The 27,816-nt window shown below is 39.5% G+C and overlaps 1 protein-coding gene and 1 long non-coding RNA gene across 7 annotated transcripts; one reads left to right on the forward strand and one right to left on the reverse strand.

Annotated features, from left to right (window-relative positions):
* Positions 1-908: 908 nt before the first annotated feature.
* On the forward strand, positions 909-27,061 carry LOC107588168 (dual specificity testis-specific protein kinase 1-like). Of its 6 annotated transcripts, none has more exons than XM_016276191.1 (11): positions 909-925; positions 1,576-1,853; positions 11,473-11,594; positions 13,120-13,168; positions 14,471-14,617; positions 14,698-14,780; positions 23,256-23,346; positions 23,572-23,655; positions 24,060-24,146; positions 24,398-24,500; positions 25,568-27,061. In XM_016276191.1, the coding sequence occupies exons 2-11, from the start codon at positions 1,653-1,655 to the stop codon at positions 26,638-26,640; spliced, it is 2,040 nt and encodes a 679-aa protein (XP_016131677.1). In that variant the 5' UTR covers positions 909-925; positions 1,576-1,652; the 3' UTR covers positions 26,641-27,061. The 6 variants fall into 6 exon arrangements, with proteins under 6 accessions (XP_016131677.1, XP_016131673.1, XP_016131674.1 ...); XM_016276187.1 differs by lacking the exon at positions 909-925 and adding an exon at positions 970-1,145 and having other exon boundaries at positions 1,421-1,853; XM_016276188.1 differs by lacking the exon at positions 909-925 and adding an exon at positions 970-1,145.
* Positions 6,557-25,111, reverse strand: LOC107588170 (uncharacterized). Its single transcript, XR_001609549.1, has 3 exons — positions 25,098-25,111; positions 8,037-8,107; positions 6,557-6,577 (listed from the first exon to the last, which is right to left on the reverse strand). It is a non-coding gene; the product is annotated as an uncharacterized lncRNA (long non-coding RNA).
* Positions 27,062-27,816: the final 755 nt, after the last annotated feature.

Below are 27,816 nucleotides of genomic sequence, written 5' to 3' on the forward strand. Positions count from 1 at the left end.
ATATATATATAAACAATTATAAATAGCACAGTGACCTTAATTTCGGCAAAATATAAAATATTGGAAAACCCCTTATCAATTGGTTAGAGGAGGCAACCAACAGTACAATGCTGGAGTGCTTGACTGCAATCATTCTCGGGATGTAAAGGGCTGCGACAAAACATGACTGGTACCCTCTCATTCATTACTATGTATCATAGATTTGCAAATTACAAATAGGCATATATCACAAAAGACCTTAGCGTTATTGAAGTTTATATCTAGCTGTGATAGTAGCGCCGATATTTGCGTTGTCGAGACGATCCTCGACAGGCTGAGCTTAATGCATTTAATAATTTAGGAATTTAATAATTTAGTCGTTTAAAAGCATTTTTAAAAAGTCTATTTTTTTCTTCCAAATGATTACAAATAACATTCGCACAACTAATATCATTTGCACAACCGACGGGGATTTGGGCTAAAAGTATGGGGGGCGTGGCGCCCCTGTTTTTCTACGCAGCAGCACCACAACTTTAACCAGTGGATGAATGAGGTTAAACTTTTGTGCAAATATTTAGAATTGGTTAAAAACAAGAAAGCTCTCAAATTGATTTCGTTTTGGGGCATGTATAAACTAATGTAAAAAGCCCCTTTTGGTTTGTTTTATTTGTTCTATTTATTTAATTTTATTTTCTTCTTTAATATTGGTTTAATGTGATCTTGTTTGTCACTGGTTATGCTCAACCTAAGGCTGTTCACGTGTTGTTAGATTATGTGAAGTGTTTATGTACCTTGTTTGTTTGTTGTAAATGAAAGCATAATAAAAAAAATTAATACATTTAAAAAAAACATGAGCTTCGCCTCATCTGTCGAACCAGCAGCTTGTCTGCGCGCGCGCCCCCCGCAGGTGAGCCGCCGCTGCTGGACCCGCCCAGGTTCTTCTCAGGTGAGTCGCTTTCAATAAGAACTCAAACTCAGTCTGCACACGTTTCCTGCCACTTGCACACACAGCCGCCAGCAGGGACTCCCCGTTTAGTCGCTTTCAAAATGAAACACGAGGGGAACTGAGCAAACGCTTCCATCATTTTAGGATATTTACAACGGCCTGAGAACTGGAAGGTGGGGAAACGAAGACTCGATAAGTTTATACCTGTAGAGCAGCGCAGGTGAGCGTCACGATAAACGACATGGTGGCAAAATTATGATATTGATTGTAACAACCTTAATTTAGATAATAAATAACATTATAAAATGTGTTTTAGAAAGGTCGCGACCGCTCGTATCGCCTCACTTCAAGATGCCGCCGTCCACTATCGTTTACACTAGTTCAGCTTAACTAAAACGTGTTCACCGCAAGTCTCGCGCTTGCAAACGCAGATAGTGATCAGAGGATTTCAATGTAACTTATTGAGATCGATTCTCCATTTCTTATTTGAAACAGGAATGTGATACGTTACTGAAAATGAGGCCAGACATCAGTATGGAGGAAGCGACGCACGAGCCCTGAAGATCGGACGCGCACCGGGGATTGCGCGTAGCCCTTCTTAACTTGATCGAAAGGCTGACCCGCTCTTTTTTCTTGTCAAACAATTACAGGGATCTTGAAACTGCAGTGTTGCGTGAGCGTCAGAAATATGTAAACGCTCGTGGTGGAATTTAGAGTGCGCGAGATAATGTCATCCGGGACCATCGTTATGGATCAAGAAGACTTGGACCCGGAGGCTTCGGATTCTTTTCTGCACGGGATTCACGGAGCGCACCGGCCCAGGCCGTCCTCTTACCGGGCGCTGCGCAGCGCAGTGTCCAGCCTGGCACGAATAGATGACTTTATCTGCGAGAAAATCGGCTCAGGTTTCTTCTCCGAGGTGTTCAAGGTAATTATGTCATGGCGTTTGTTTTTTACACACTGCACGTGCTGCATTTCCAGCACAATGTGTATATAGAGGAACACTACATGTAAACAAATGCGTAATTCTATTTCATAGATATCCTAATATATTGAATAAAACGCATTTATAGGATGGAATTCATTAATTATCATAGTTTTACAAATCATTTAACATAAGAGTAAAGTTTAAAACACTTTGACTATTTTAGGTTAAGCAGATGTCATTTTTGCCTTTAAACTTTTCACCCTCTTAGTCCATATAAATATTAATAGCTGTAATATTTTCTAATATCAAAACCAAGTTTTTGAATCAAATACTAATGCATTTGTTTTATTAGTTGGCTTGTCTCACTTTACATTAATATCTTGTTTAATACAATTTGTAATACAACCAAAATCTGAATTATATTATCTACAGTCGATTAAAAATATCTAAACTCATTTGACTGATATCCTAAGGCTAGCCTAATCCCTCAATGAACAATGGCTACGTTCTGCTCTTTATTTCCATTCTGTTACGTTCCATCCTGTTAATTTTCTTGGCATTTGTAAATTGTTTTGCTTTAAGTGCCTAAGCCTGAGCAGATCATATTTCTGCTATGCACCTGTATATAAATATTTTATTAAATGAACATTACAGAGCTCAAAAAGTCCTACATAACAGAAATAATCCTGTTATCGACTTTGTAAATGATGTGATTCTATTACTGACTTTGGACAACTAGCCTAAATATCTTTTCACTTCAAGCTGACTTTATGATTGTGTGTCATAATATGCCTCCAGGTTTTGTAGTTCTGCAGATTTATGATCTGTTTTACACTCTCAGAATGATTGATTGGCCAGACCATCAATTTATGAACCTCTTTGCAAAATTCTAATGATAGCAGCAGTCATTCTGGCTGTTCCCTTCCTGTTAGAGAAAAGGGGTCATGACCTGTGTAAGGACAGTAGGTCTGTGTTGGTGTGAAAGTAGATACCCGTTGACAAGGTGCACAGGTGTGCTGGAAACTCTACTCCTGTGTTTGTGTGTGTGCATATGAGACCGAGACCGACAGAGAGAAGAGACCTAATTAGCCATCCCTCTCATAGTTCACCCTGTCACCCAATTTACTGACCAGACACCAAATACGGTAATAACTTCCTGACAGTTATTACCTGCGAAAATGTCACCGCTGATCAGGTCAATATATATGCAAATGTGCGGTAGATGCAATTTGTTTCTGTTTGTTAAGCAAGGGTTATGAAAGCTTTCAAATTTGGCATTTATAATTATGTTCAGTCCAGTTAATTGTCCCCAGTTGTGAGGGTAATTTTTGTTTTTAACAGATTCTTTACATGAATGGCCTAGATCCTTCAGGTACTGTTTTTATTTTTTAAAGACTTTGCAGTCTGTGTCAACAGTAAGTCTTCTAATTGGTTAGTCAGAAAAACCTCATTCGTTAGCCTGTTCAGACAATGGCTTGGTTTATATTTCATCAGACCTGAAGGGGGGGGGGGACTCAGCCATTATGTTCTTCTAACTACTCCGGTTCTTTCCATTTTTCTGCTTATCTTGATAAAATCAGAACAAGTGATGAAAGACAAGGGGAATTTTATGTTTCTCTTGGGTTGATGCTCACCTCATTGTGGGATCAGCAGGCTCTCTCCTTTTAAGCTGTGCCAAAACAAAGTTGCTATTTATGTGAGATTCCTCTACAAGAATCTGATGGAGGTGGACAGCCAGAATGAAGTCTTATGGGTTTTTTTCTATCTGTGCCTTTTTAACTCACAAATAGAATCATGCAGCATGGTTTAGTATATAATGTACAGTGGCTTTTAATCCGCTTTTAAAAACGCATGAAAGTCATTGCATTAGATAACAAAATATCAAACGAAGTGACATTTGTTTCAAAGAAAGTTATACATTGCAAAATATTTCAAATTTGCAAATAGTAAAACATTACGTTTACATTTATGCAGTTTACAGACAATATCCAAAATTCCAAACTTATGGTTTATACAAGGTAAACTTTGTATCCAGTGTTGGGGAAAGTTACTTTTAAAGTAATATATTGCTGTATTGTGTTGCTTCATAAATAAAGTAACTAAGTGTTACTTTTGGTTTACTTTGTGTCACCTGAGCTTGGCTTGTTTATTTATATTTGATAACAAAAAAGTTATATTTTTGGCAACTGTAAAGGCCACACCAAAAGTGATTTTAGTTCCTCTGCCTGTGCACCTCACTCCCAATTTCTCTCAGCATGGGAGGTGTCAGTGAATAAATGGAAAAAACAAAGTAACTTTTTACTTAGTTATTTGAAAAATATAATCTGATTACGTAACTTCCGTTTCTTGTAATGCGTAACCCCCAACACTGGTTATATCAGTACATGCATTCGCTGAGAATCAAACCTGTGAACTTGTTGCTAGCACTAAACAACAGGATATGCAATGTGAAAAGTGAAGGAAACCTATAGCATAAGTTGTTTTCACATGACACTTGGTGGTGTTAAGCACCCAGACACTGGGCATGTGATATAATTATCTTATCTGAAGAATGACAATGCAGAGTTCTTAATAGAGATGTAGGTTCTAATTTTATTAGCTGTACATTTGAGCTTTGTGTTGGGGTCATTGTATCAAGTGTGCTCATTGAGTCCTAGCGTGTTCCTGAAATACTGTAATAAGTCTGGTGACTGCACACTGATCTGCGTTTGACAAAGAGGTGATGTCACGGTAACACGTCTTGGGTTCCACAATTAGAAAAGACGCTCATCGGTGGGATCTGGTTCCCTCCTTGGTGTCACGCGTTTTAAATGGGCTCACGTCCATTAAATATAGATATGAGGAGTGTGGTTAAAAGTACTCCCTGTACATTGTAGTCCTCTTGTCAGTGTGATTTTGAGTGAGAGGAGAGTTGTGAACTTATCGTTAAAGACGGGTTCTGATTGGTTGGAAAGCTTGAGGTTGTAAACCGTTTGCAAGCTAGTTTTGACATGATTTCGAAAGCTTGGATTTACAACACCAAGTCCCCTTTAGTGCTTCCCTATTGCATTCTCTATCTCCCGCTCGGTCTTTCTATTCTTGTTCCTCAGTGTCTTTTACTAGTCAGGGCATGCATGGATGTCAAGCTCCATTGCTGCCGCATAGCTCCTGCGCATGTTTGTTTGAGTTTGCTTATGCTTTAAATATGAGTGCAGTCTGAACAATTTGAAGCCTACTGGTGAATACATTTTGATGCATTTTACAGGTGTGTGTGTTTTTGATATACAGTATTTAAAGCTTTGGTGGCATGGTGATTAAAAATGTCTGCTGCTAACCCAAAAGTTCTAGGTTTAGAAGCTTAGCTCTTGTATTGCTATTGTAAATTTGATTGTCCTTGCAAGAAATGTTTTCACTTTGAATAAAAACTTCACAATATATGCACATTATAGGTTGCACAATATATCTACCATATTAGTTATTAGCCAATTTTAGACTTTATATATTGGATGTATACCATATGCGATATATTGGATGATCCATTGCTCATTTCCCATTAGATTAGCTGAGTTAAAGATAAAAAGTTAATCTTTTAAAACAACAGTAATTTGACACTGTTAAATGTCATTTTAATTTTCAGCAGATCTTAAAATGAATATAAATTTTTTCATACAGTAAATTGTAATGTTGGGATTCATCTATAGCATTTCAAAGTATTGTTCTTTGGTTTTAGTGTTTTATTTGTAATTTATTTATTAATATCTGTTATTTGTCATAACATAAAATATTGACATAAATATTTGACAATTTTAATATCAGTGCATCCCTATTAAAAAATAACAGCTAAACTGGGTGTAAATGTAGTGTCTCTCTTTATGAACGTTATACAAACATACAGGGTGTGTGGTATGAATGTAAAACAAAGTGCAGGCTCACGGTAAGGATCATTTTATAAGAGATGTAAGCTGTAAAGAATAGAAATGTTTTTTAGTGTCTGATAATTTAGGGCCTGTTAAGTGCTCCTATGGGGCACTTTTAACTGTCTCTGGCAGCGTGTGCTGTGGTGTGAGAGTGGGTGCTAATGATGCTCTGCTCTGGTAAGGTCTGTCTTGAACCACCTGTCTATACAGCAATATGAGAAGTATGCTGATGGAAATCAAATTCATCACATACACGCTCATCCAGACTCCTACACCTCTGTTTTTCATACACTCAACAGCATACTGAGCAAGAGCAACCTCAATGCGTGTGTTAGTGTGTGCATTGACAATTTTGTGGGCAACCCCAGTTTAAATCCAGCTTGTGCCATTTTTTTTCCCAAACCAACGCAAACCTCTTCTCCCTATCAAAAACAAATGCTGCACAGATCATTTATAGGCAGGCTGCGTGGTTTCTGTCCTCATAGAATTCCATTGAAAGCTCCACAGAATTTGAACACCTGTCATTCACAAAGCTCTACACATCCCCCCCACCCATTGTTTGCTTGTTTAAAAAATTTGATTGATTGGATACTGCTTTCAGCTACCAGTTGTACAGTAACCTCATCTCCATTTTGCATGTTTTACCCTATTAAAGGAATGGTTTACCCAAAAATGAAAATTTGCTGAAAATTTACTCACCCGTAAATTATTTTTTTCTTCATCTGAGCATTGGAAAAATTTAGCATTACATCACTTATTCATCAATGGATCCTCTGCAGCGAATGGGTGCTGTCAGAATGACAGTCCGATAAAAACATCACAATAATCCTCTTGTAGTAAACTACAAGACTCCAGTCCATCAATTAATTTCTTGGGAAGCGAAAAACTGTGTGTTTGTAAGAAACAAATCCATCAAGACCTTTTTAGCTTTAACCCTCAAAGACCGAGACAGCCGCCCGCAGCTAAAAATAACTATTGTTCTTAAATGTTTAATAACTTTTGAACCGCTAATCCTATCTGAATGCTTTAAAAAGTGTTTTCGGAGATATCTAATTTGTCTTATTTGGATATTCAGAGGCTCTGTAGCGCTCGTGGTTACGTCATCACATTTTGACAACATTGATTCGTCAGAAGAAACCAATGCATTTCGTTCCTCTGCGCCATACAGGAAAGCTTGTTGACGCTTAGTCCCACCCCCGTGCCCAGATTGGTTCAAACCGTCCCATATTCAACCAATAAACACCATTTAGGATTTTTCATTGTAAATTTGAACAAACGCAAAGTGAAAGTAAAGTCTGTCATGCGTGCATGAAAACAAACACAAAATAACACATTTGCATTAGAGAACTCACTGAAAAAGCCCAGAAAAACACACGACTGAGTACTTCGACATAAAACAAACCAAAAACAAGGATGAAACAGCAGTACATATTGGATAAAGCACTGGAATTTATGTCTGCGCATTGCTAGGCGATGTCCCGGTAAAATCGATTCCGATACAGATACAGCCAGCGGATCGATCCATTTATATAATGTAAATTATGTAAATAATTCTTATATAGTTCATAAAGATAATTTTCAGTATTTTTTCTGTTGAACTCATATAACACTGATTCCATTTTCTTTACTCCCTAAATGTTTTTTAGACTATATTGTTAGTAAACTAAATAGACCTGTTTTTCACGGAAAAGAGCCTATAACAATATTGTAATAAATGGCTATAACTTGCTTGGGGAATGTTACATGTAGACAATTTTATTTGGAAGTGTAAAACACCCAGGTACAACTTTCTAAAAAAAAATAAAAAAAATCCAAACTTCAGGAGTTTCTGTTTGAGTACACAAGAAAAACGCAAGCAACAATTGGGTATTTTTTCTAAGATTCTGGAAATTCATTCATTCGTAGAGAAAACAAAAGGAAAACTGGGACTTTTAATTAGCTAGACTGAAACTTCAAGTTCTCCTGTTTATAATAATATATGACACTTGATGCTGACTGCTAGAATAGGTCTTAAAAAACAAAGAAAAGTGCAGACGTGTCAGGTGCCCCAAAAATGTTCTAGGTCTTTAAGGGTTAACCATTACTTTCAGCCAATATCCTCAAAAGTCCTCTATCCATAATATTGCTTTCTCTGGTGAAATTTCATCACGTCTGAATCAGGAGAGAAATATGCACAGATCAAGCACCATTTGCAGGCGAAAACAGCCCACAACTGTTCTAAATATGTCGTGGATTTTGATGTGAGAGAACAACAGGGGACTTTTACATTGGAGGAAGCATTATGGACCAAAAGAGATGGTATAAAGTTAAAACTGCTTGATGGATTTGTTTCTTACAAACATGCAGCTTTTTGCTTTGCTTCTTAATTGACGGACTGGAGACATGTGAAATACTTGTGGATTATTGTGATTTTTTTTATCAGCTGTTTGGACTCTCCTTCTGACGGCACCCATTCACTGCAGAGTCTGATGAATAAGTGATGTATATTTCTCCAAATATGCTCCTAATTCATCTACATCTTGAATGCCCAAAGTGTGAGTTAATTTTCAGCAGAAGTTCATTTATGGGTGAACTATTCCTTTAACCTGTTCTGTATATGACTGCATAATTACTTGGTGAATTTCATTTCAGCTACTTGATTAACTTTGTGAAAGTGTTGATTACAGCTTTCCATTTAAGTCTGTTAAAAATGATCCGCAATTATGAGTTTGCCATGAATCGACACCATAAAATATGAAAGCACACAGATCTATACCTTGTATGACTACCTATTATTGCTCAGGAAAACAAGGCTTTCTCTCAGTTGCCTAAAGTACATAAACTCTCACTGCACAGATATTTTTATCACAGGATACTGAAATGCGTATAATGTGTGTTTAGGGTGTCTTCTGTATCCCTTAGAATGTGCTGCACCTCAGCAACGTTTACCTTTGATAAAAGCCGTTCACATACACCCTCAAATTTGTGAGCAAACGTACACTCTCCCTCACTCTAGCTGCAGGGCTGAGTTATATCAGATAATTTATGGATTTTAAAGTTTCCTGCTATTGATCTTCATGAGACTCAAAAGCAGATAATGGTGCTCATTGTTATCATGATATCTTAGCTTGCGCACTTTGGTGCTGCAGGCAAGATCAGCCAGCCAGACAACACGGCACAGGTTTGGGTGTCATCAATCAGGCATGGGTTTCTGCTTTTACTTGATTAGATTTGTCATATTACTTTTTTATAGACAATCAAAGATGAAGAATACTCTTGAAGCTTGGATGCAGTTTAAGTGTCCCTAAAGTTTAAGTCCTTGAGGGAAATTCTTGCTCTGGGTTATTTAATTTTGTGCGTGTGTGGAAATATCTCTTGTCATCAAGGGAACATGTTCAGACAACATTAAAGTTAGTCAACCGCATACTCTTTTAATTTATAGTGATAAAATGAAACCCACTTTATAATTTCTGCTTCATAAATCATCTTTTTTTTTGTAGTTGCTATGAACTAAAATATTATGGTAGTTCAAATGTCTTGTGAGATGTGCTCTGATGAGCCACTCAAACAATTGAAAGATATGAACATGGACGCCATAAGCATCTACAAATTTGCCTATATTTGATTTGTGATGTACAAATAGTATAAATTTCATGTGACTAACTTTTTTATGAAAATGTAAACTTCAAACTTTTGTTTCTAAATTTGAAATTCCACATTTTCAATATAGACTCCACTGTGTATCAGCATGGGAGGTGTACAGATAATACAGATAATGTCTCCTGCAGCCAGGGACTTTGAAGTCTGGGATGAATCCGAAGGCTGTGTGTGTGTGTGTGTGTGTGTGTGTGTGTACCTACTTAACCATATTTTGGGGACAAATTTGTACCCAAAAGTGAGCAAAACCTGACAAAATAAACAAAACCCTCCATTTGGGGGATGTCCTCATTTGTAAAACTGGTATAAAAATAAAGTAAACAGTTTTTTTAATTTTTTTTTTTTTTTTAAATTGTAAAAATGTAGGGGTGGGTTTAGGTTAATAAGTTTATATACAGATCTGTATATAAACAATAAAAGTCTATGTAATGTCCCCATTTATGGCGCTTTTCCACTGCGTGGTACGACTCGGCTCTGCACGGCACGGTTCGGCTCGGCACGGTTTGTGTTTCCACTGCAGTTCAGTACCACTTTAGAGTGGGCGCGATTATTCACATGTCATTATAGTTGCACCGCCTCTACTACCACAACTCCTAAAAAAAAAATAAAAAAATAAACTTTTTCATTCCACGTCGCCCCATCAAGCTCTCGCTGGATCCGCTCCTCTGCTATCAACGAGAGGAACGTCTGTTCTTCCGCAACAGACAACAAAACTTTTTGGTTGTTAAATAAAGGTGCTCTCGTTCAAAACAGTTGCGTTCGATCCTTCGCTGGCTGTGCTGATTTAAATCTAGAGGTTCTTTTGTGTTTGTGTCACAAGTTCAGTGATGCAGGTAGTGACGATTGTCTCCGGCCAATCCGTGATCAGCAGAGTTTAAACGTCACATTTTGGTAATGGTATGGTTCACTTGGAATCCCAACCGAGGTGGTACTAAAAAAAAGTACCAGGTACTGTACCCAGTGGAAACCCCCCAAAAAGTTAACCGTACAGTGCCGTACCAGGCAGTGGAAGAGCACCATTAGATAGTCAAGTAAACGTGTGTGTGTGTTAGTGGTCGACCGATATGTCGTCAAGGCATTTTTCAAATATTGGCATCGGCCGATAAGTTTTTCTGCTTGGCCGATGTGTTCGAGGCGGGACTTTTATTTTGATGGCGAGGCGTCACGGCTCACATTCTCCCTCTTGTTTACTGTCGTTGTTAACAGTTTTGTCTAATACGGATAGAAGTCTGTCTAATAATCAGATAGAACGGTTAAACAAAGTAATTAATGTATACAAAAAGTAATATAACGATTGCTTTTGTATTATTAGTAATAGAAAGACAAACATTATAATACTTTCTTGTTTGCTGTCAGCATTCGGCAAATACACATTTAAACAAATCTTAGAATGACTAATGAACATTTAATTTCACAAACCTTGCAAACTTAGTCAAATCCAGCTGTGAGATCTTATGAAGTGTGCATTTTTATCCAGCATGATCGCGTGTTCTCTGTGTGACGGTTGGTTCCGTGTGAATTGAGTACTTTAAACTCGTGATTTCAAATTATGCTGCGCTTTATGCATGTGCCACTGTCATATTCATGTCATTTTCTCTGTGTGCTGTATGTAAAATGAGTGTTACCCTGGCTTTATTTGACAAATATGATTCCCAATGCCCACAAACTTCCCAGAATACTGAGTGCCCTGTTGGTTACAGTGTTTACTTCCTTTTAAATTATATATTTATTAAATATTTATTTTATTTGTGAACAATACTTTGACATCTAAAGTATAAGCATGTTTATTTTACACGTTTGTTTTTTTTATCCATTGTCAAATGATTTCAAATTTCTTAAATATTCATTCAAATTAAAAACAAATTATATCGGCTATCAGTCCCCCTGCTTTCCAAGGCATCGGCTGTCAAAAAACCAATATCGGTCGACCACTGTGTGTGTGTGTGTGTGTGTGTGTGTGCCTGCGTGCGTGCTCGTGTGGGAGGGAGGGAGAAAAGGGCCAGAGATCTCTGTCCAGCTGGCCCAGACATGAATAGACCTCTAAAGTGTCTGTCTGTGACAAGCATTTTCTCTCTCTTTCTCTGAAGGTGCAGCATCGGTCCACGGGGCAGGTGATGGCTCTGAAGATGAACACCATGGCCAGTAACAAAGCCAACATGCTGAAGGAGGTACAGCTGATGAACCGCCTCAGACATCCCAACATACTCAGGTCTGCAGTGCACACATCTATACCCTCTGACAACAGAGCTCGTCAACACTGAATATTAACCATATATGTGCAGTGGTGATGTTGCCAAAATGTAACATTAAAGCTATGATTATATGTGCTTTTTATTTGGGTGTCACTAGAAATTATATTTATATAAAAAAATTATATATTATACCATAATATATTGTAGAGTGTTATGTTTTCACTGCCCTTTAATTATGTTAAACTTTGTTTGTTTAACATTTTTGTTTTTTTTAGCATTAAACTAGCAACAATAGTTGTTAGATTAAAATAATGCTTACTCTGATTGGGAAAGAAACACTTTAATGCCATTTCAGAGTAAATACAGAGTAAATTTTTTTTTTTTTAAAGAAATGAATAGTTTTATTCAGCAAAGATGTAGTAAACTGATCAAAAGTGAAAGTAAATACTTTGGCAAAGATCCATTTCAAATAAATGCTGTTCTTTTGAACTTTCTGTTCATCAAAGAATACTGGAAAAACTGTATTACGGTCTATAAAATTCAACATTTGTTTATATAAAAACAAATATTGAAACAAACCTTGCATAATTCGTATCTCTTAATTCTTTAGATTGTTATGATGCAAAATTAAATAGCATAATATTTTTTTCAATAAATATGTAGTAAATAAAAGTTCTGTAATCAATTTAAGCCATTTTGATAACTTTAGTCTGACTTGGCCACTGAGTTAGACTGAGGCCCCATTGTGGCAAGCATAATAAAAATGCCATTACTACAATCTGTACCATGGTACCACCTCAGTACATGGGATGTGAGGGTTAGCTATCGGACATATTATCAGTTCCTGATCTTTGCCTAGAGTCAGAGTTTCCAATCTAGATGTTTGTCCATGTTTATGAATTTCCAAGTGTTCATTTGAATAATTCATTCATTTATTTCTAAATTCACATTTAGAAGTTTTTATCCATTCTTGCCTCTAGAATGGAAAGAAAGTTTTGTTTTTTGTTTGAAGTCCAGCTTACCTAGAGGACAAAGTCTGTGCTGTTGGGCAATAAACACTGCATTGTATGAGAACATGAATATTGATGTCACAGGATGGCAGCTTTTGTCTTGCCTCCATAACTGCAGCCACTGTTTATATAGAGTAAAATATTTAATTGTAACCTGGGGAGTAGAGGAGGGAGCAACACATTATTAACCATGAAATACAAATATATTTATCTTATACAAATCCCCACATGAAAACAGGGGATGTATTTGTTTGTGTGCCAGGGCAAGAAGTCTAGGTCTTTTGTCTGCTTAACCTGCACCAGCTTGTGTGGTCTAATGTGTTTGAATTAAGTGCGTGCGTGCATGTGTGTGTAAAAGAGAGAGCGAGAGTGTGTTTTTTTTCATGCATGCTTAAGATTGCCTTCAAAATACAGGTGTTCCAGCTGACATTCTTGAGATGGGTCACTCTTGAAGGAACTTGTTAGCGCCTTCTCCTGTTTTTTGTTCTTTTCCAACACCTTTTCCCCTGTTTCTCTGTGTGTGTCCCTTTAGGTTTATGGGAGTGTGTGTACATGAGGGACATCTTCATGCTCTGACAGAGGTAAGTAAGTGAGAGTGCTAATAAAGCATAAAAAACATAACACAGTTGTTGGATAAAATTGTTCAAGATTAAATGGTATTCACTACTGTTTAAAAGATTAGAGTCAGCAGTAAATTTTTTTTTAAATGTTTTTGAAGGTTGATGTTCGCTAAGGCTGCATTTATTTGATTAAAAGTACATTAAAAAAGTAATATTTTGAAATAATATTTGAATACATTTTCCAATTTAAAATATTCATATTAATTATATTAAAATATATAATTTATTCCTTTGGCAAAGCTGAATTTTTCTGAAAATTCAGCAGCTTTTACTCCAGTCTTCAGTGTCACATGATGCCTAATGGTTAGGGAGTCGGACTCGTAACCCAAAGGTTGTGAGTTCGAGTCTCATACCGGCAGGGGTTGTCGGTGGGGGGAGTGAATGTACAGCACTCTCTCCCACCTTCAATACCACGACTGAGGTGCCCTTGAGCAAGGCACCGAAACCCCAACTGCTCCCCGGGCGCCGCAGCATAAATGGCTGCCCACTGCTCCGGGTGTGTGTTCATGGTGTGTGTGTGTTCACTGCTGTGTGTGTGCACTTTGGATGGGATAAATGCAGAGCACAAATTCCGAGTATGGGTCACCATACTTGGCCACATGTCACGTCACACTCAAAAAAAAAATTGCTTCCATCATTGATAATAATAAGATTCCCCACAATTGTTCTGCTTAATGTTTTTGAGGAAACCATGATAGATTTTTTTATCAGGATTCTTTGATTAATAGAAATTTCAAAATAACTTAATTTATTTGAATTAGAAATATTTTGTAATGTTATCTTTTGTAACATTATAAATGTCTTTACGGTCACCTTTTGATCAATTAGTGTGTCCTTGCTGAACAGAAGTGTTAATTTCTTTTAAAAAGTAATCTTCCTGATCCCAAATGTTTGAACAGTTGTGGATCTTTATTTATAGGTAGCATTTCTTTTGCTTTATTTATTACCTGCGTTTATTTTTTAACCGAGCTCAATGCAGAGCATTCTGGGATTGCCTTTTCTGCAATGGATATATGTGATGCTGCCTTGGAATTTGGTTAAAGCAAGATATCTTAGGAGACCCTTTGGAACAGCCTTGCTGTCAGGATATAACAGTCCCTTCTATATTAGATTAATGTACAGAGACAATTATAAAAAAAGACTTTCATTGGTTGACTTGGGGTATAACATGTACACAATTTTAAAACTACTCGTACTTCACCTTTAACATCAGGAGGTTTTATAGAAGATGCCCTTAATGTTTGACATCTGTGTGTGTTGTAGTATATTAATGGCGGTAACCTGGAGCAGCTGTTGAACAGTGACGTGTTCCTGTCATGGTCTGTGAGAATTAACCTTAGTCTTGATATTGCCAGAGGACTGCAATACCTCCACAGCAAGGGCATATTTCACAGAGACCTTACGTCAAAGGTACACACACTGGAAGGGCCTTTATAAATGGTAAACGCAAATACACAGTAAGAGCACAAATGTTGTTTTTTGTTTTGTAGAACTGTCTGGTACGCTGGGAGAATGAGAACTGCAGTGCCGTGGTGGGGGACTTTGGCCTGGCAGAGAAAATTCCTGATCACAGGTCAGTAAATTGTATCGTCATAATTCAAGAGATAAGATTAGATATACTGCATGCTTCCAGAGAGAGAGAGATGGAAGCAGTCAAAGACTGATTGATCAGCTTCCATTTTTCCATAAAGCACTCGTATCTATAGCTGGAGAGTAAACGATTAAGAGCATGTGATGTAGTCAGCACATCTTTAGCTTAGTGCAGCCTCTACACATCCAGCCCAGTCATGTCCGGTTGTTGTTTCAATAAATGTGTACACAGAGCTACATGTGTAAATGAAATGGATCTTAAATACCTCAGATATGCTTGAGTTATGATGTTGACATTTACCCCTAATGGAACCAAGTATCTGTTCTCACATGATGTGAAGCATGTACTATTGCACTGCAGGCACATGCAGTTAATTTAGGCACTTGACTAGAAAAACAATGGATGTCAACAATGGAACAATGTCTCGCTGCATGCATGATGTTTAAGGTAAATGCTGTTCATAAGATTAAAGGCAAATACAATACACCTAAACCAAACTGAGGTGTCAAATGACATGACAGTCCAACACATAAGGTGTTAAACTCATAACCATGATGGACACTAAAGTACAAAAACGAATTTCTTCATATTAAAAAATAATTACACATCACAGTTATGATACATTATAGCTTTTAAATCCCTATCATGGCTTCCACATTAATATTAAGTAGCACAACTGTTTTCAGCATTGATAATATAGACGATAGGATCATGTGACGCTGAAGACTGGACTAATGGCTGTTAAAAATTCAGCTTTGCAGTCACGGGAATAAATTACATTTTAAAATATATTCTACAGAAAACAGTTATTTTAAATTGTAATAATATTTCATTATATTACTGTTTCACCAGTATGTTCACTTAAATAAATGTAGCCTTGGTGAGCATAAGAGACTTTTTTCAAAAACAAATTCTTTCTCCCCCCAAACTTTTGAACTGTAGTCTACCTATGAAGAGCACTTAGAATAAATTCCATAAATTGGTTTGTCCATATGTTGAAGCCAATAAATAAATTCACAAGGGCATAGATGGGTATAAATATTGTACATTATTTTTGCAAGAAATCACTCCCTTGATATTACAGGATTTCCCAGTATGAGGTCCTGGCAAGTAGATCTATGATACTATAATTGCGAGTTGACTTTTACTAAGGAAACAGGAAATTAAGGGAGGAAGTAAATTGACTCTTACCAGCATATCACTTGGAGGTATACAAAATATGAGGGGGGGCATGCAAAGCATATTTTAAAGTACATTGGGTAATTTTATAATTTGTGTACATTGTTTTGTTTAGTATTACATGGAGCTGGTTACCTTATGGGAGCTGCCATGTTGAGATTCAATTGTAAAAAAAAGAATAATTGGCCAGTGCAACATTAAAAAAATAAATGATAATAATACATTGCACCTTTAAGGGATCACTGTTAATGATATTCCAGTGCTTTTATATTTGAGTGGAAAATTTTGGGCCAGTGCAGACTACTGTATGTAACCGTTAATCTGTATATCCTGTGGATTAACATTCCTTTTAGTGAAGCACTCCTGCTGGGACATATTAAAATCATCTGCTGCTTGTGTAAAATAATAATACATTGCACCTTTAAGGGATCACTGTTAATGATATTCCAGTGCTTTTATATTTGAGTGGAAAATTTTGGGCCAGTGCAGACTACTGTATGTAACCATTAATCTGTATATCCTGTGGATTAACATTCCTTTTAGTGAAGCACTCCTGCTGGGACATATTAAAATCATCTGCTGCTTGTGTAATTCTTTCCTCAGCATAGGGCCTTTGTATAAACTTATGTATGAGAGAAGAGGTTTGTAAGTCTCTGTTCAGTTTTCCTTTTATATGCCGTCTCAGCACAAACGTTACATAATAGTGTAGCTAAAGTGTACCACCCAAACATAGCGTGTGTGTGTGATCGTGAGTGCCATCAGAGTGCTGCATTTGTTCTGTCTTTGCCATTCTCTCACTGAGGAGATCAACACAATGTTCAGAAGAGCATGCTACTCAACAGTATGTATTGTTTTTGTATATTTACTGTGTATATTATGTTACACCGTTCAAAAGTTTGGTGTCTGTAAGATTTCCTAATGTTTTTAAAAGTCTCTTCTGCTCCCAAAGGATGTTTTTATTGGCTTAGAAATACACTAAAATGGTAATATTGTGAAATAAAAATTTAAAATAACTGTTTTCTGCTTTAATTTGATATATTTTACAGTGTAATTAATTCCTGTGATGACAGCTGAATTTTTAGCAGCCATTACTTTATAATGAACAAGTGCTAATTTCTTCCTAAAAATACCTAATTTTGAACTATAGTCTACAACACATCTATCCCACAATGCAATTTGCTCAACTTTACCTTCTCTTTCTAATATTCTATGAGAATTGCGCTATCTTGCCTGACCGTTTTATTGAACAACCAAATGTTTAGAACTTTATTTGCACCAAATTGAACTTAAAAAATAATAATTTTAAGTTGTACTAACAAGATGTTAATTAGACTTGCTGAATTAAACGTGCAGGAAGATGGTCATGTAATAATGTTGTCACCACAGTTTGAAATGTTTATCATATGATAATGCCTGTTGTTTTGCTTACTAATTTAAAAACGTCTCCATTACGGATGGTAACCCTCGTTCCTTGGAGGGAAGAGAGACGTTGTCGAAGTTCCAACACTAGGGGTCACACTTGGGAGCCCAGACACCTCATTGAGGTGACATCATTGAGAAAAGGCCAATGAAATTGGCGAGTAAAACAAATAATTTTAAGTTGTACTAACAAGATGTTAATTAGACTTGCTGAATTAAACGTGCAGGAAGATGGTCATGTAATAATGTTGTCACCACAGTTTGAAATGTTTATCATATGATAATGCCTGTTGTTTTGCTTACTAATTTAAAAACGTCTCCATTACGGATGGTAACCCTCATTCCTTGGAGGGAAGAGAGACGTTGTCGAAGTTCCAACACTAGGGGTCACACTTGGGAGCCCAGACACCTCATTGAGGTGACATCATTGAGAAAAGGCCAATGAAATTGGCGAGTAAAACTTGCGTAGATGGCCACACTCCAGACATCTGGGTATAAATAGGTCAGCCTGGCATTTGCTCACACGTTTTGTTCTGAGGAGTCAAGAAGCATCTCAACCCACTCAGAAGCTGTTCAAGAGTTGTGGCATAAGGTCTCGTAGTCCAGGGTTCATAAGAAGGAACTGAACTAGACTTATTATCACCTCAGAGAGGGGGAGGCACGAAATGCAAACTCTACATCGTACCAGCCACCCGAGTTCAAGCGCTAGTGCTCAAAACTCTGGATGAAACTGGTTCCATTCACAGAATGTAGCATCTATCAAATGTATTGTGTAGTCCAACCTGCAGCTCTACAAATGACCGCTAATGAGTCCACTATTTGCTGAAGCTGACAAAGCAGCAACGCCCCTGGTTGAGTGTGCCCTCACTCCCAGTGGGCATGGTAAGCCTCTGGCCTGATTGACCGTAAGGATCGCATCCACAATCCAGTGGGATATCCTTAGTTTGGAGACTGAAGCAGACAAAGAGCTGTTCAGACAGTCTGAAACACTGTGTGTGTGTGTGTGTGTGTGTGTGTGTGTGTTCCAAACAGATGTGTAGGGCTCACCGGGCACAACAGAGACAGGTCAGGGGCCCCCTCCTGCAGGGGTATAGCTTGCAAGGTTACCACCTGACCTCTAAAAGGAGTGTTAGGAACCTTGGGCACATATCCAGGCCGGGGTCTCAGGACAACATGAGAGTCTGCCGGACCGAATTCTAGGCACAATCCGTTAACTGAGAGGGCTTGGAGATTCCCCCACCCACTTGGTAAAAGTGAGCACAGTCAGGAAGACCATCTTAATAGAGCGGGCACAAAGTTCAACTGACTGAAGGGGCTCAAATGGAACTCTCTGTAAGGCCTGAAGGACCACGGAGAGATCCCAAGAGGGGATGAGGCGCAGCCTTGGAGGATTCAACCTCCGGGCACCTCCTAGGAATTTGATAACCAGATCTTCCCCACCGATCTGCAGTCTACTGTGTCATGGTTCGCTGCAATAGCGGCCACATATACCTTGAGTGTAGACTCAGACAGGCACCTGTCCAGGCCCTCTTTGAGGAAGGATAGCACAGATCCGATGCCACATCTCCAAAGATCCTTCCCATGGGAAGAACACCAATTCATGAAAATGTGCCTGCGTAATGATATTCACCACTGCGGGTGAAAGACCTCAGAGTTCCTCCTGGTCGCATCCAGGGACCAAACACAGAGGTTACAGAGATCTGGTTGCGGGTGCCAGATTGTGCCCTTCCCCGGGAAAGAAGATCCCTCCACAGGGGAATCCAGCAGAGAGGAGCTGATGCCAACAGCACAAGCTCAGAGAACCAAGTCTTGTTGGGCCAATAATGTGGCACAAACAAGAGTTGTTCCATTTCCTCCCTGACTTTGCACAGCATCTGTGCAATGAGGCTCACTGGGGGGAAACTCATATTCACGTAGGCCTGGGCAAGCTTTGTGCCAGTGTGTCCATGCCGAGGGGGCCTTGGTCACGGAAACCATAGTGGGCAATGAGTGGATTGTTGTGAGGCCAGCAGATCTATCTGCGCCTGACCGAATTGACTCCAAAACAACAGGGCCCACAGGTGGAACCTCCACTAACATCGGAGTGTGACCTGCCGTGAGAGGGAGACTGCTACACAATTGAGATCGCCTGGAATGCGAGGGGCACACAGAGACCGGAGTCTTTGCTGGCACCACAGAAAGAGATGGCAGGCAAGGTGTGTGCCTCGGTGCCATGCCCATTTTAGTACTTTGGTATGAAGCTCTTTCTGAAGTGGTCTCATATGCATCAGTCCCAACAGTGTAAGCCCTACTGAGGATGCCATTTGCCTCTGAAAAGTTTTTGAGAGGGACTATTATCCTGTACTAGAGCATTTTCGAGCAGACCGAGCACGATCCTCTGAGAGGTGTGTTGTCATAGTGACCAAGTCCAGTCTACACTGAAAAAAAGAGTTACTCTGCACAGGGGAGAGTTTGTCCTTCTCTCAGTTGACCCAAAGTCCTAATCCGTCCCAAACGTTAACATGTATTTGAGGGTTAGCATTATGAAAGGGAGCTATCCTGTACTAGAGCATTTTCGAGCAGACCGAGCACGATCCTCTGAGAGGTGTGTTGTCATAGTGACCAAGTCCAGTCTACACTGAAAAAAGAGTTACTCTGCACAGGGGAGAGTTTGTCCTTCTCTCAGTTGACCCAAAGTCCTAATCCGTCCCAAACGTTAACATGTATTTGAGGGTTAGCATTATGAAAGGGAGCTTGTAAAGGGCCCGGCTCAGCTCCCTTAGCTCCAAGGTTGGTGCGAGCCCCCCACCCTTCTTGGGTACAATGAAATAGGGGCTGCAAAGGGACAGAGAATCTGTGTCCAAACAGGCTCTGATGCGCGATTTTAGCACCTGGTCGTCGCACATGGGAGAACCAGAAACGCCGGGGATGTGACTAGGAAAGGAATAAATAGCTCTTTTTAATGACCATCTGGTGACTGTTCCGCCATGTGACGGAGCCCAGCAGGATCCACCTCCCGTCCCCTCGGCAGAAGTGGAGCTGTTCTCGTCAGCTTCCCTCCTCCCTGGGTCGCCCATCTCAGGTTCTCTATGAAGCCCTTTGTGGGTTCTTAGCATCCTGAGGACAGACTGGCGGTGTCACCTCCCTGCGAGTGACTGGCCACTGTTTAGACTTGACTGCCAGCTCAGGCTGTTGCGGGGCCTCAGCAGTCCTTGCAGTGGGCCATCCCCGGCAATAAACAGACGGAGACTGCTGCTTCAGGGGTTCAAGGGTAGAACCTGACCCACACCGAGGCAGTAAGTGTTTAATGGTCTCTGTTTTTAGCTGTGGAGAATTGCAGCATAAATTCTTAAATCGTGTCGTCAAAGAGAGCATTGAGAACTAATTTTCTCAGCATCTCGCATCTCTGCCAGATTGAGCCACGGGTGGCGCTCCTGGACCACTGATGTGGACATCGCTCTCCCCAGAGCCTGTGCAGTGACCTTCGTAACCCAGAGGGCATAGTCAGTCGCTGAACGCAGTTCCTGCATGCTCCATGTTGGGACCGCCCTTGTGCAGACCCTGGCCTGAATACCTGCAGGACAGCCATGGTGTGCAGAGCGGACACATCTTGTCCAGAAGCAGTATAAGCTCTCGCCACAAAGGATGAGGTAACTTATGCTCTAGACGGGAGCCCCTCCAGGCGGCAGCATCTTGGACACACCAATGCACCGCAATCGCTCTCTCCATCCGGGAAACCCCCATTTATTCCCTCGCTGGACCGCTGTCAAGGGAGGAACCGATGTATCGTGTTATGGCAGAAAGGTGCCTTCCACGATTTCATCCGCTCCTCATGCACTTCCGTGAAGAAAGGAACTGGGGTGGAGCACGGCTGAGTGTCGCACTTGTTCTACAAGAACCAATCAACTAAGCAAGAGCGCTCAGGACAGGGTGGAGTAGTCCACTCGTCCACAGCCTGATGCTCTCTGCTGCCGGGGTAAGCATGGCTGCCATCTCAGCGTCTTGTCTCAGACTGACACACAGCACCCACACACACTCATCATCATCATCACAAGCCCCAAATGAGAAATCGAACCCGCACTGTGGCAGGTTCTTAAACTCACCCAGAAACTCTTACTGGAGAACACGTGCAGTTGGAGGAATGAGATATCCGTGGGAATTCATTCGGCAAAACTGCTCCCGCAAAATCTCCTTGCTCTCCTTCAGTGCACATCGTCTAGGCAGTAGAAGGGCCAGGATAAGAAACGGCTGAGGTGACTCATGGTCTTTATAAAAAAACAAAATGAACGCGAGCCATGAGTGCAACTTGCCGATGGCCATGTCCTCACAAGAAGAACATAAACCATACACAAAAGCTGCTTCAGTATGGGCATGGCCCAAACACTGAGCACAGCAATCGTGCCTGTCAGAGGGCGAGATGTACAACCCGCAACCAGAAGGACACTGATGGAAAGGCATGTTGTAAACGCACACAAATACATCTGTGAAGCTTTTTAAGAGAAAATTTGCTCTGAAAGATTGCTGTTGAAGCACCCAGGGGGTACTCGAAGTATACTTATCTGTGTATGGGCAAGCTTGTGCCACAGATCCAACAATGAGGAGATTTAAAGGTGAATGCAGTGCTGCATCTCCTAAAGAGACGCTGCAGCATGTCCAAGGTGTGGCCAGCTATGCACATTTTGCTCACCAATTTTATTGTCCTTTTCTCAATAAAGTAAGAGGTGTCTGGGCTCCCAAGTGCAACCCCTAGTGTCGGAACTTCAACACAACATCGAAGTAAGTGGCTGAAAGGGAACTGTTGGTGCTTTTCCACTGCATGGTACGGCTCTGCACGGTACAGGCTCGACTCGGTTTGTGTTTCCGTTGCAGTTTAGTACCGCTTTTGAGTGGGCGGGATTATAGACATGTCGTTATAGTTGCGCTGCCTTTTTCAAAACGTTTTCATTCCGCGTCATCCCATCAAGCTCTCGCTGGATCTGCTCCTCTGCTATCAATGAGAGGAATGTCTCCTTCAGACTACGAAACCGGTATTTTTTTTGTTGTTTAAAAAATGTGCGCTCATTCGAAACTGTTGTTCGTTCGCAAAAAGTTGCATTCGATCCTTGCTGGCTGTTCTGATTTAATCCAGCGGGTCAAGTGTCTTGTCGCAAGTTCAATGATGCAGGTAGTGACTTCTCTCCGGCCAATCAGTGATCAGCAGGGTTTACACGTCACATTTTGGTAATGGTACGGCTCACTTGGAACCTCAGCCGAGGTGGTTTTGAAAAAGGTACCAGGTACTGTACACAATGGAAAACCCCCCAAAAGTGAGCTTAGCCCTGATTTTCTGTTTTTATTTCTGTAAATGTTATGTAATGCATATTTTGGTGTGCTTGCAAATGCTTCATGTTTACGTGTAAAACCACGAGTATTTGTACATGTGAAGAAGACAGAGCAGATTGCTAAATTAGGGCTTTTTGGAAAGCTATCCTAAAAAGGAGAAAGTATTTCAGCTGTTTGCTGCGGTAGATTCCCTCACTCTGACTAACCCACATCCCCAAATGGTGTTTACACTGGAGTATTTTACTCCATTTATCTCTCTCTCTTTCCTTGTCTCCTCTCTTCCCCTCTGTCTATTTATGCCCAGTACACAGTCCCAGACCAAAATAAAACTGAGGAAGTGTCTCAGCAGAGTATGAGTATGCCAGCTAAAATTAAGATCTTACAAGACCTTGTTTTGTTTTTATACATCCACGCACACGTAAACAGGCTGTGGGTTAGTGGACTAGGAGTTTATGGGTGTTAAATTAGGAAATGAGGAGTAATTGTAAAAATATTAATAGAACTTGTAGGTTCACTTTAAGTAAATGATTTTCCTGTTTTCCCTTTGGCTGTTTTCAGTGATGAGGCAGAGAAACCGAAACTGGCTGTCGTCGGCTCTCCCTACTGGATGGCTCCGGAGGTGCTCAGAGGAGAACGCTACAATGAAAAGGTTGAACACCATATGATTCATTACCCAGATACAGACCAGAGTCCTTTTCAATGACTGTTTCACCCACATTACTTATCAGATTACTGTCATTTTACAATTTCAAATGCAAAGTTGGTGCCATTATTCCCATTGAGTGAGAATATTGTTGTATTAAGTTGATTATTATGTATAGGGATTTAGATAATGAAAACGGGTTTAATAAAAATGTTTGGTTTTTTTTTACAGGTGGATGTATTTGCCTATGGAATTATCCTCTGTGAGATTATTGGCCGGATACAGGCAGATCCTGACTTTCTTCCACGAACTGAGGTGAAAAACTGAATTTGCCGTATCTTAAAAGAAAAAGTATGAAAAACTTTCATATTTCCCTGTACCATTATTCTAAAATTGCTGATAAAGCATTTTATTGGTTTATATCCGTTTGGTTCACCCTTCCACCTGATCTATGAATATTAGGCCTGTAACAATCTCATGTACTCAACTCAGTTTATGAATATGGGTCATAGTTTACTCCATGTGAGATTACAGCACTGCCAGTGAAGTCATGCTTTTAAATACAAATCATTGTTTAATTACTGTTTACAACCAAACACTAAACCTATCATTATCAGGATGATTGATTTCTACAGTACAGCTTGTACTCCTCACAGTAGTAACATTCAGCTTTGTAGCATTTTTTTTTAAGTTAGGGTTGTTTGGTGATTGTGTTTCAGGACTTTGGTCTTGATGTGGAGGCCTTTCGGCAGATGGTTGGAGACTGTCCACCTTATTTCTTCAAAGTCACATTCATCTGCTGCAGTGTAAGACCTCTTATCTACTGTCATGAAAGATCACACATTAACATTCATCCTCTTCTATAAATCTCACATGCTGACACATATGCTTACATGTGCAGTTTTTTTTTTTTTGTTGACCTAGGAGCCTTTCCTTAACAGGGCTTCTAATTCTGCCAAGATACAAATGTATTCTTCTAATCGATTATTAGTATGACTTCACAAAAATGCGGGCAAAAGTGTTTACATTTAAAAATTCTGTGTTTTTTCCCTCCCAGATGATCCCAGACAGTCGGCCCTCATTCACAGAGGTGGTAGCAGAGCTGGAGAAGATGGTGAGTGATCGAGAGAAGAGTGAATGCATGGAGCCTGATGTACAGGGTGAGTCAGCAAAAAAAAAGGACTTTGGTCTTGATGTGGAGGCCTTTCGGCAGATGGTTGGAGACTGTCCACCTCATTTCTTCAAAGTCACATTCATCTGCTGCAGTGTAAGACCTCTTATCTACTGTCATGAAAGATCACACATTAACATTCATCCTCTTCTATAAATCTCACATGCTGACACATATGCTTACATGTGCAGTGTTTTTTTTTTTGTTGACCTAGGAGCCTTTCCTTAACAGGGCTTCTAATTCTGCCAAGATACAAATGTATTCTTCTAATCGATTATTAGTATGACTTCACAAAAATGCGGGCAAAAGTGTTTACATTTAAAAATTCTGTGTTTTTTCCCTCCCAGATGATCCCAGACAGTCGGCCCTCATTCACAGAGGTGGTAGCAGAGCTGGAGAAGATGGTGAGTGATCGAGAGAAGAGTGAATGCATGGAGCCTGATGTACAGGGTGAGTCAGCAAAAAAAAAAAAAAGTATTTGCAATGCGTATATAATGCAAATTCATATAAATAAATCTTTTCAGTACTAATTTTCAAATCATGGCATTTGTTCGTAATTTAAATCACATTTATGTTTGCTGTAAACAAAGTTGTTTATTGGTCTTAAAGGAATAGTTCACCCAAAAATGAAAATTCTATCATCATTACTCACCCCTTGGATGTTATTCCAAACCAAACCAAGTTTAAGCGTTTGGTTAATCTTCTAAACACAAATTAAGATTTTTAAAAAATATTTTGAATAGGTTTCTGTCCCTCCTAATTTAATCTTGTGAAGAGATGCTATTGCTTTTTATGATAAACTGATTTAATTTAGGCTTTTATTTATCAGTTGAGGGACCGAAACCTCACAGGTTTTATTCAAAATATCGTGATTTTTTTTTTTTTGGAAGATATTAACCAAAGGGTTTGGAAACTAAATTTTTTTTTTTACCATCCCTTTAAATATCTTTTAGTTTCTATTTTAAATTGTAATAATTCAAGTATAGTTTTCGCCTTGAAAATGACCAAAGAAGCTTGCATGGCATTAAAAAGTTTTTTTTTCTTCTTCGTTTCCAGACCGGTCATCCTCAAACACAACACCTTTGAGTCGAAAACATTCTCTAAGCATTCCCGCTGACCCACGTCTCTGTCGCAGCAAGTCCGATGTGCTCCTCCCTCCGTCTCCTTTCCTGACTGGGACCACACCGATGCGTGTCAACCCCTTCTCCCAGCGCCAAGACCTCAACGGCGGCCGCATCAAACTCTTTGACACCCCCAGCAAGTCTGTAATTTCCCTCACCTTTGCTCTCCCTCCGCCCCCTGACCCCAGCAGCCCTGTCTCCTGTGACAAAGGCCCTCTCCATTTCCACAGACGCAGCCAATCACTGCCCTGCAAGCCAGAAGACATCCAGTCTCTACGTGGTACTGCTGACAGTGAGAAATGTGAAAATAATCAAAGTGTTATGGACACAGATGTAAATCCAGTCAATGGAAATTTGTTGGACATGGGAATTGACAGTGTGTTGGCTAAGAGCAACGAGAGTATTGCTGATCTCTCTAATATTAGTGAGGTTTTTGATACACCCGGTGACGGCATTAGGCGTTCAGACCCCAAGCAGGACGACAAGGAGAAGAATCTTGAAATGAACAGTCAAGAAGCTGTAGCTGATGACTCTGGTCTTTCATTAGATCTGGAATTGATGTCTCTAAGCCGATTAGAGGAAAGCATTGAGGATCCCATGGACTGCACCAACTCTCCTGATACACTAGGTAGCGCTGTCGCTACTTCAATCAAAACTTTCTCCAATGGCTGGAGCTCCCCGGTCTCCGACGAGCCACCCTCATTACCTCCTTTACTAGACATGGACAACAACAACGGCACCATCCCTATAAATCGATCTCTGGGATGGGGGGTTATTAACGCCAATGGTGCCACAACCCCTTTTATGCCTCCGGAACAGGAGGAGGTCATAGTCTGTCCGGGTTGCTGCCTCGCAGGGATGAGTTTTCCCTCCATTTGCACACGTGGACCTCGACAAACCCCTTATAAGTACTTGAATGGCGATGCGGCCGGGAAAAGGCTTCTGTGCAAAGCTTTGCCACCCTCGCCTACAGAGCCAAACATTGCTCTGCCTAGCACACAGACATAAAAGATGCATGATGTATAGGTGAAGCGCTACCTTTAAAGTGGATGCTACTGCTTAATGCACTCAAACTAAAATCAAGCTGAAATATGTCATTCTGGTAAGAAAGAAAACGCTATGTATTACTGTTTAGACTAAGTGGATCATTTAGTATTCTGATCTCATGTCCTAGTCCTCTAAACTTGAACACTCCCATAGGTTTTAATGCCTTTCTAAAGACATGTGTTTTCAATATTTTTGTTATTTGAACCTTTATGAAAATACTTTGAGAATGGGAAAAAAATTATATATTATTTTATTAATGACATTAAATGACGGACAAAGTACTAACAGGCTATGTTGTGTTTATGGAAGATATGAGTCACACTATCTGTAATATAGTAACTCTGCATTTTACATTATATGTGTCAAATGGTATAACAGATACAAAGCCTTCATGGGGTACTGTAGGCAATGTTTATTTCATGTTTATTCTGTGTGTGTGTGTGGTGTGGGGTGGGGGGGGTGTAAACCGTTCAGAAATTTGGGGTCAGTTTTTATTTACAAATTATTTTTAGCAAGGAATAAAAGTATTAATTTCATTAAATTGACAAAACTGACAGTCAAGACTGACAAGTCACCGAAAATAATTTTTTGACTTGATGTGCTTCGATCCTGAATGTATCAGGTTTTCCACAAAAATATTAAACAGCACAAATGCTTTCAGCATTGATAATGTGATATTGATATTGACTGATAATTGCAAATTGAACAAATAAATGCAGCTTAGGTGAGTATAAGTGATTTATTTTTAAACTCGTTTAAAAATCTTGCCCCAAACTTTTGAACCGTAGCATTTGTAGATTAGAACAACTAGAAGTTATATATTTACAGTGGAGATTGAAATTAGAAAACATTTTTCTGAATTTCAGGGTCACTGTTTAGTCCTATTTGAAGTTATAACAGGAATAGAAGGGCAGTTTAAGCATATTTCATAAATTAATTGTATTCTGAAGCACAGCATAAAACAATTTAATATTTGAAAGAGAACTCTGATCAAATTTTTAGCAAGGAATAAAAGTATTAATTTCATTAAATTGACAAAACTGACAGTCAAGACTGACAAGTCACCGAAAATAATTTTTTGACTTGATGTGCTTCGATCCTGAATGTATCAGGTTTTCCACAAAAATATTAAACAGC

The sequence above is a fragment of the Sinocyclocheilus grahami genome, unplaced genomic scaffold (genome assembly GCF_001515645.1).
Source record: "Sinocyclocheilus grahami isolate Dianchi unplaced genomic scaffold, SAMN03320097.WGS_v1.1 scaffold99.1, whole genome shotgun sequence".
Taxonomy (NCBI): Eukaryota; Metazoa; Chordata; class Actinopteri; order Cypriniformes; family Cyprinidae; genus Sinocyclocheilus; species Sinocyclocheilus grahami.

Bases quoted from the DNA above. Each gene is read 5' to 3' on its own strand.
- LOC107588168 (XM_016276191.1), top strand. From the start codon at position 1,653: ATGTCATCCGGGACCATCGTTATGGATCAAGAAGACTTGGACCCGGAG. The intron at 11,595-13,119 runs GTCTGCAGTGCA...GTGTCCCTTTAG, and splicing joins AGACATCCCAACATACTCAG to GTTTATGGGAGTGTGTGTAC. The intron at 23,656-24,059 runs GTGAAAAACTGA...ATTGTGTTTCAG, and splicing joins ACTTTCTTCCACGAACTGAG to GACTTTGGTCTTGATGTGGA.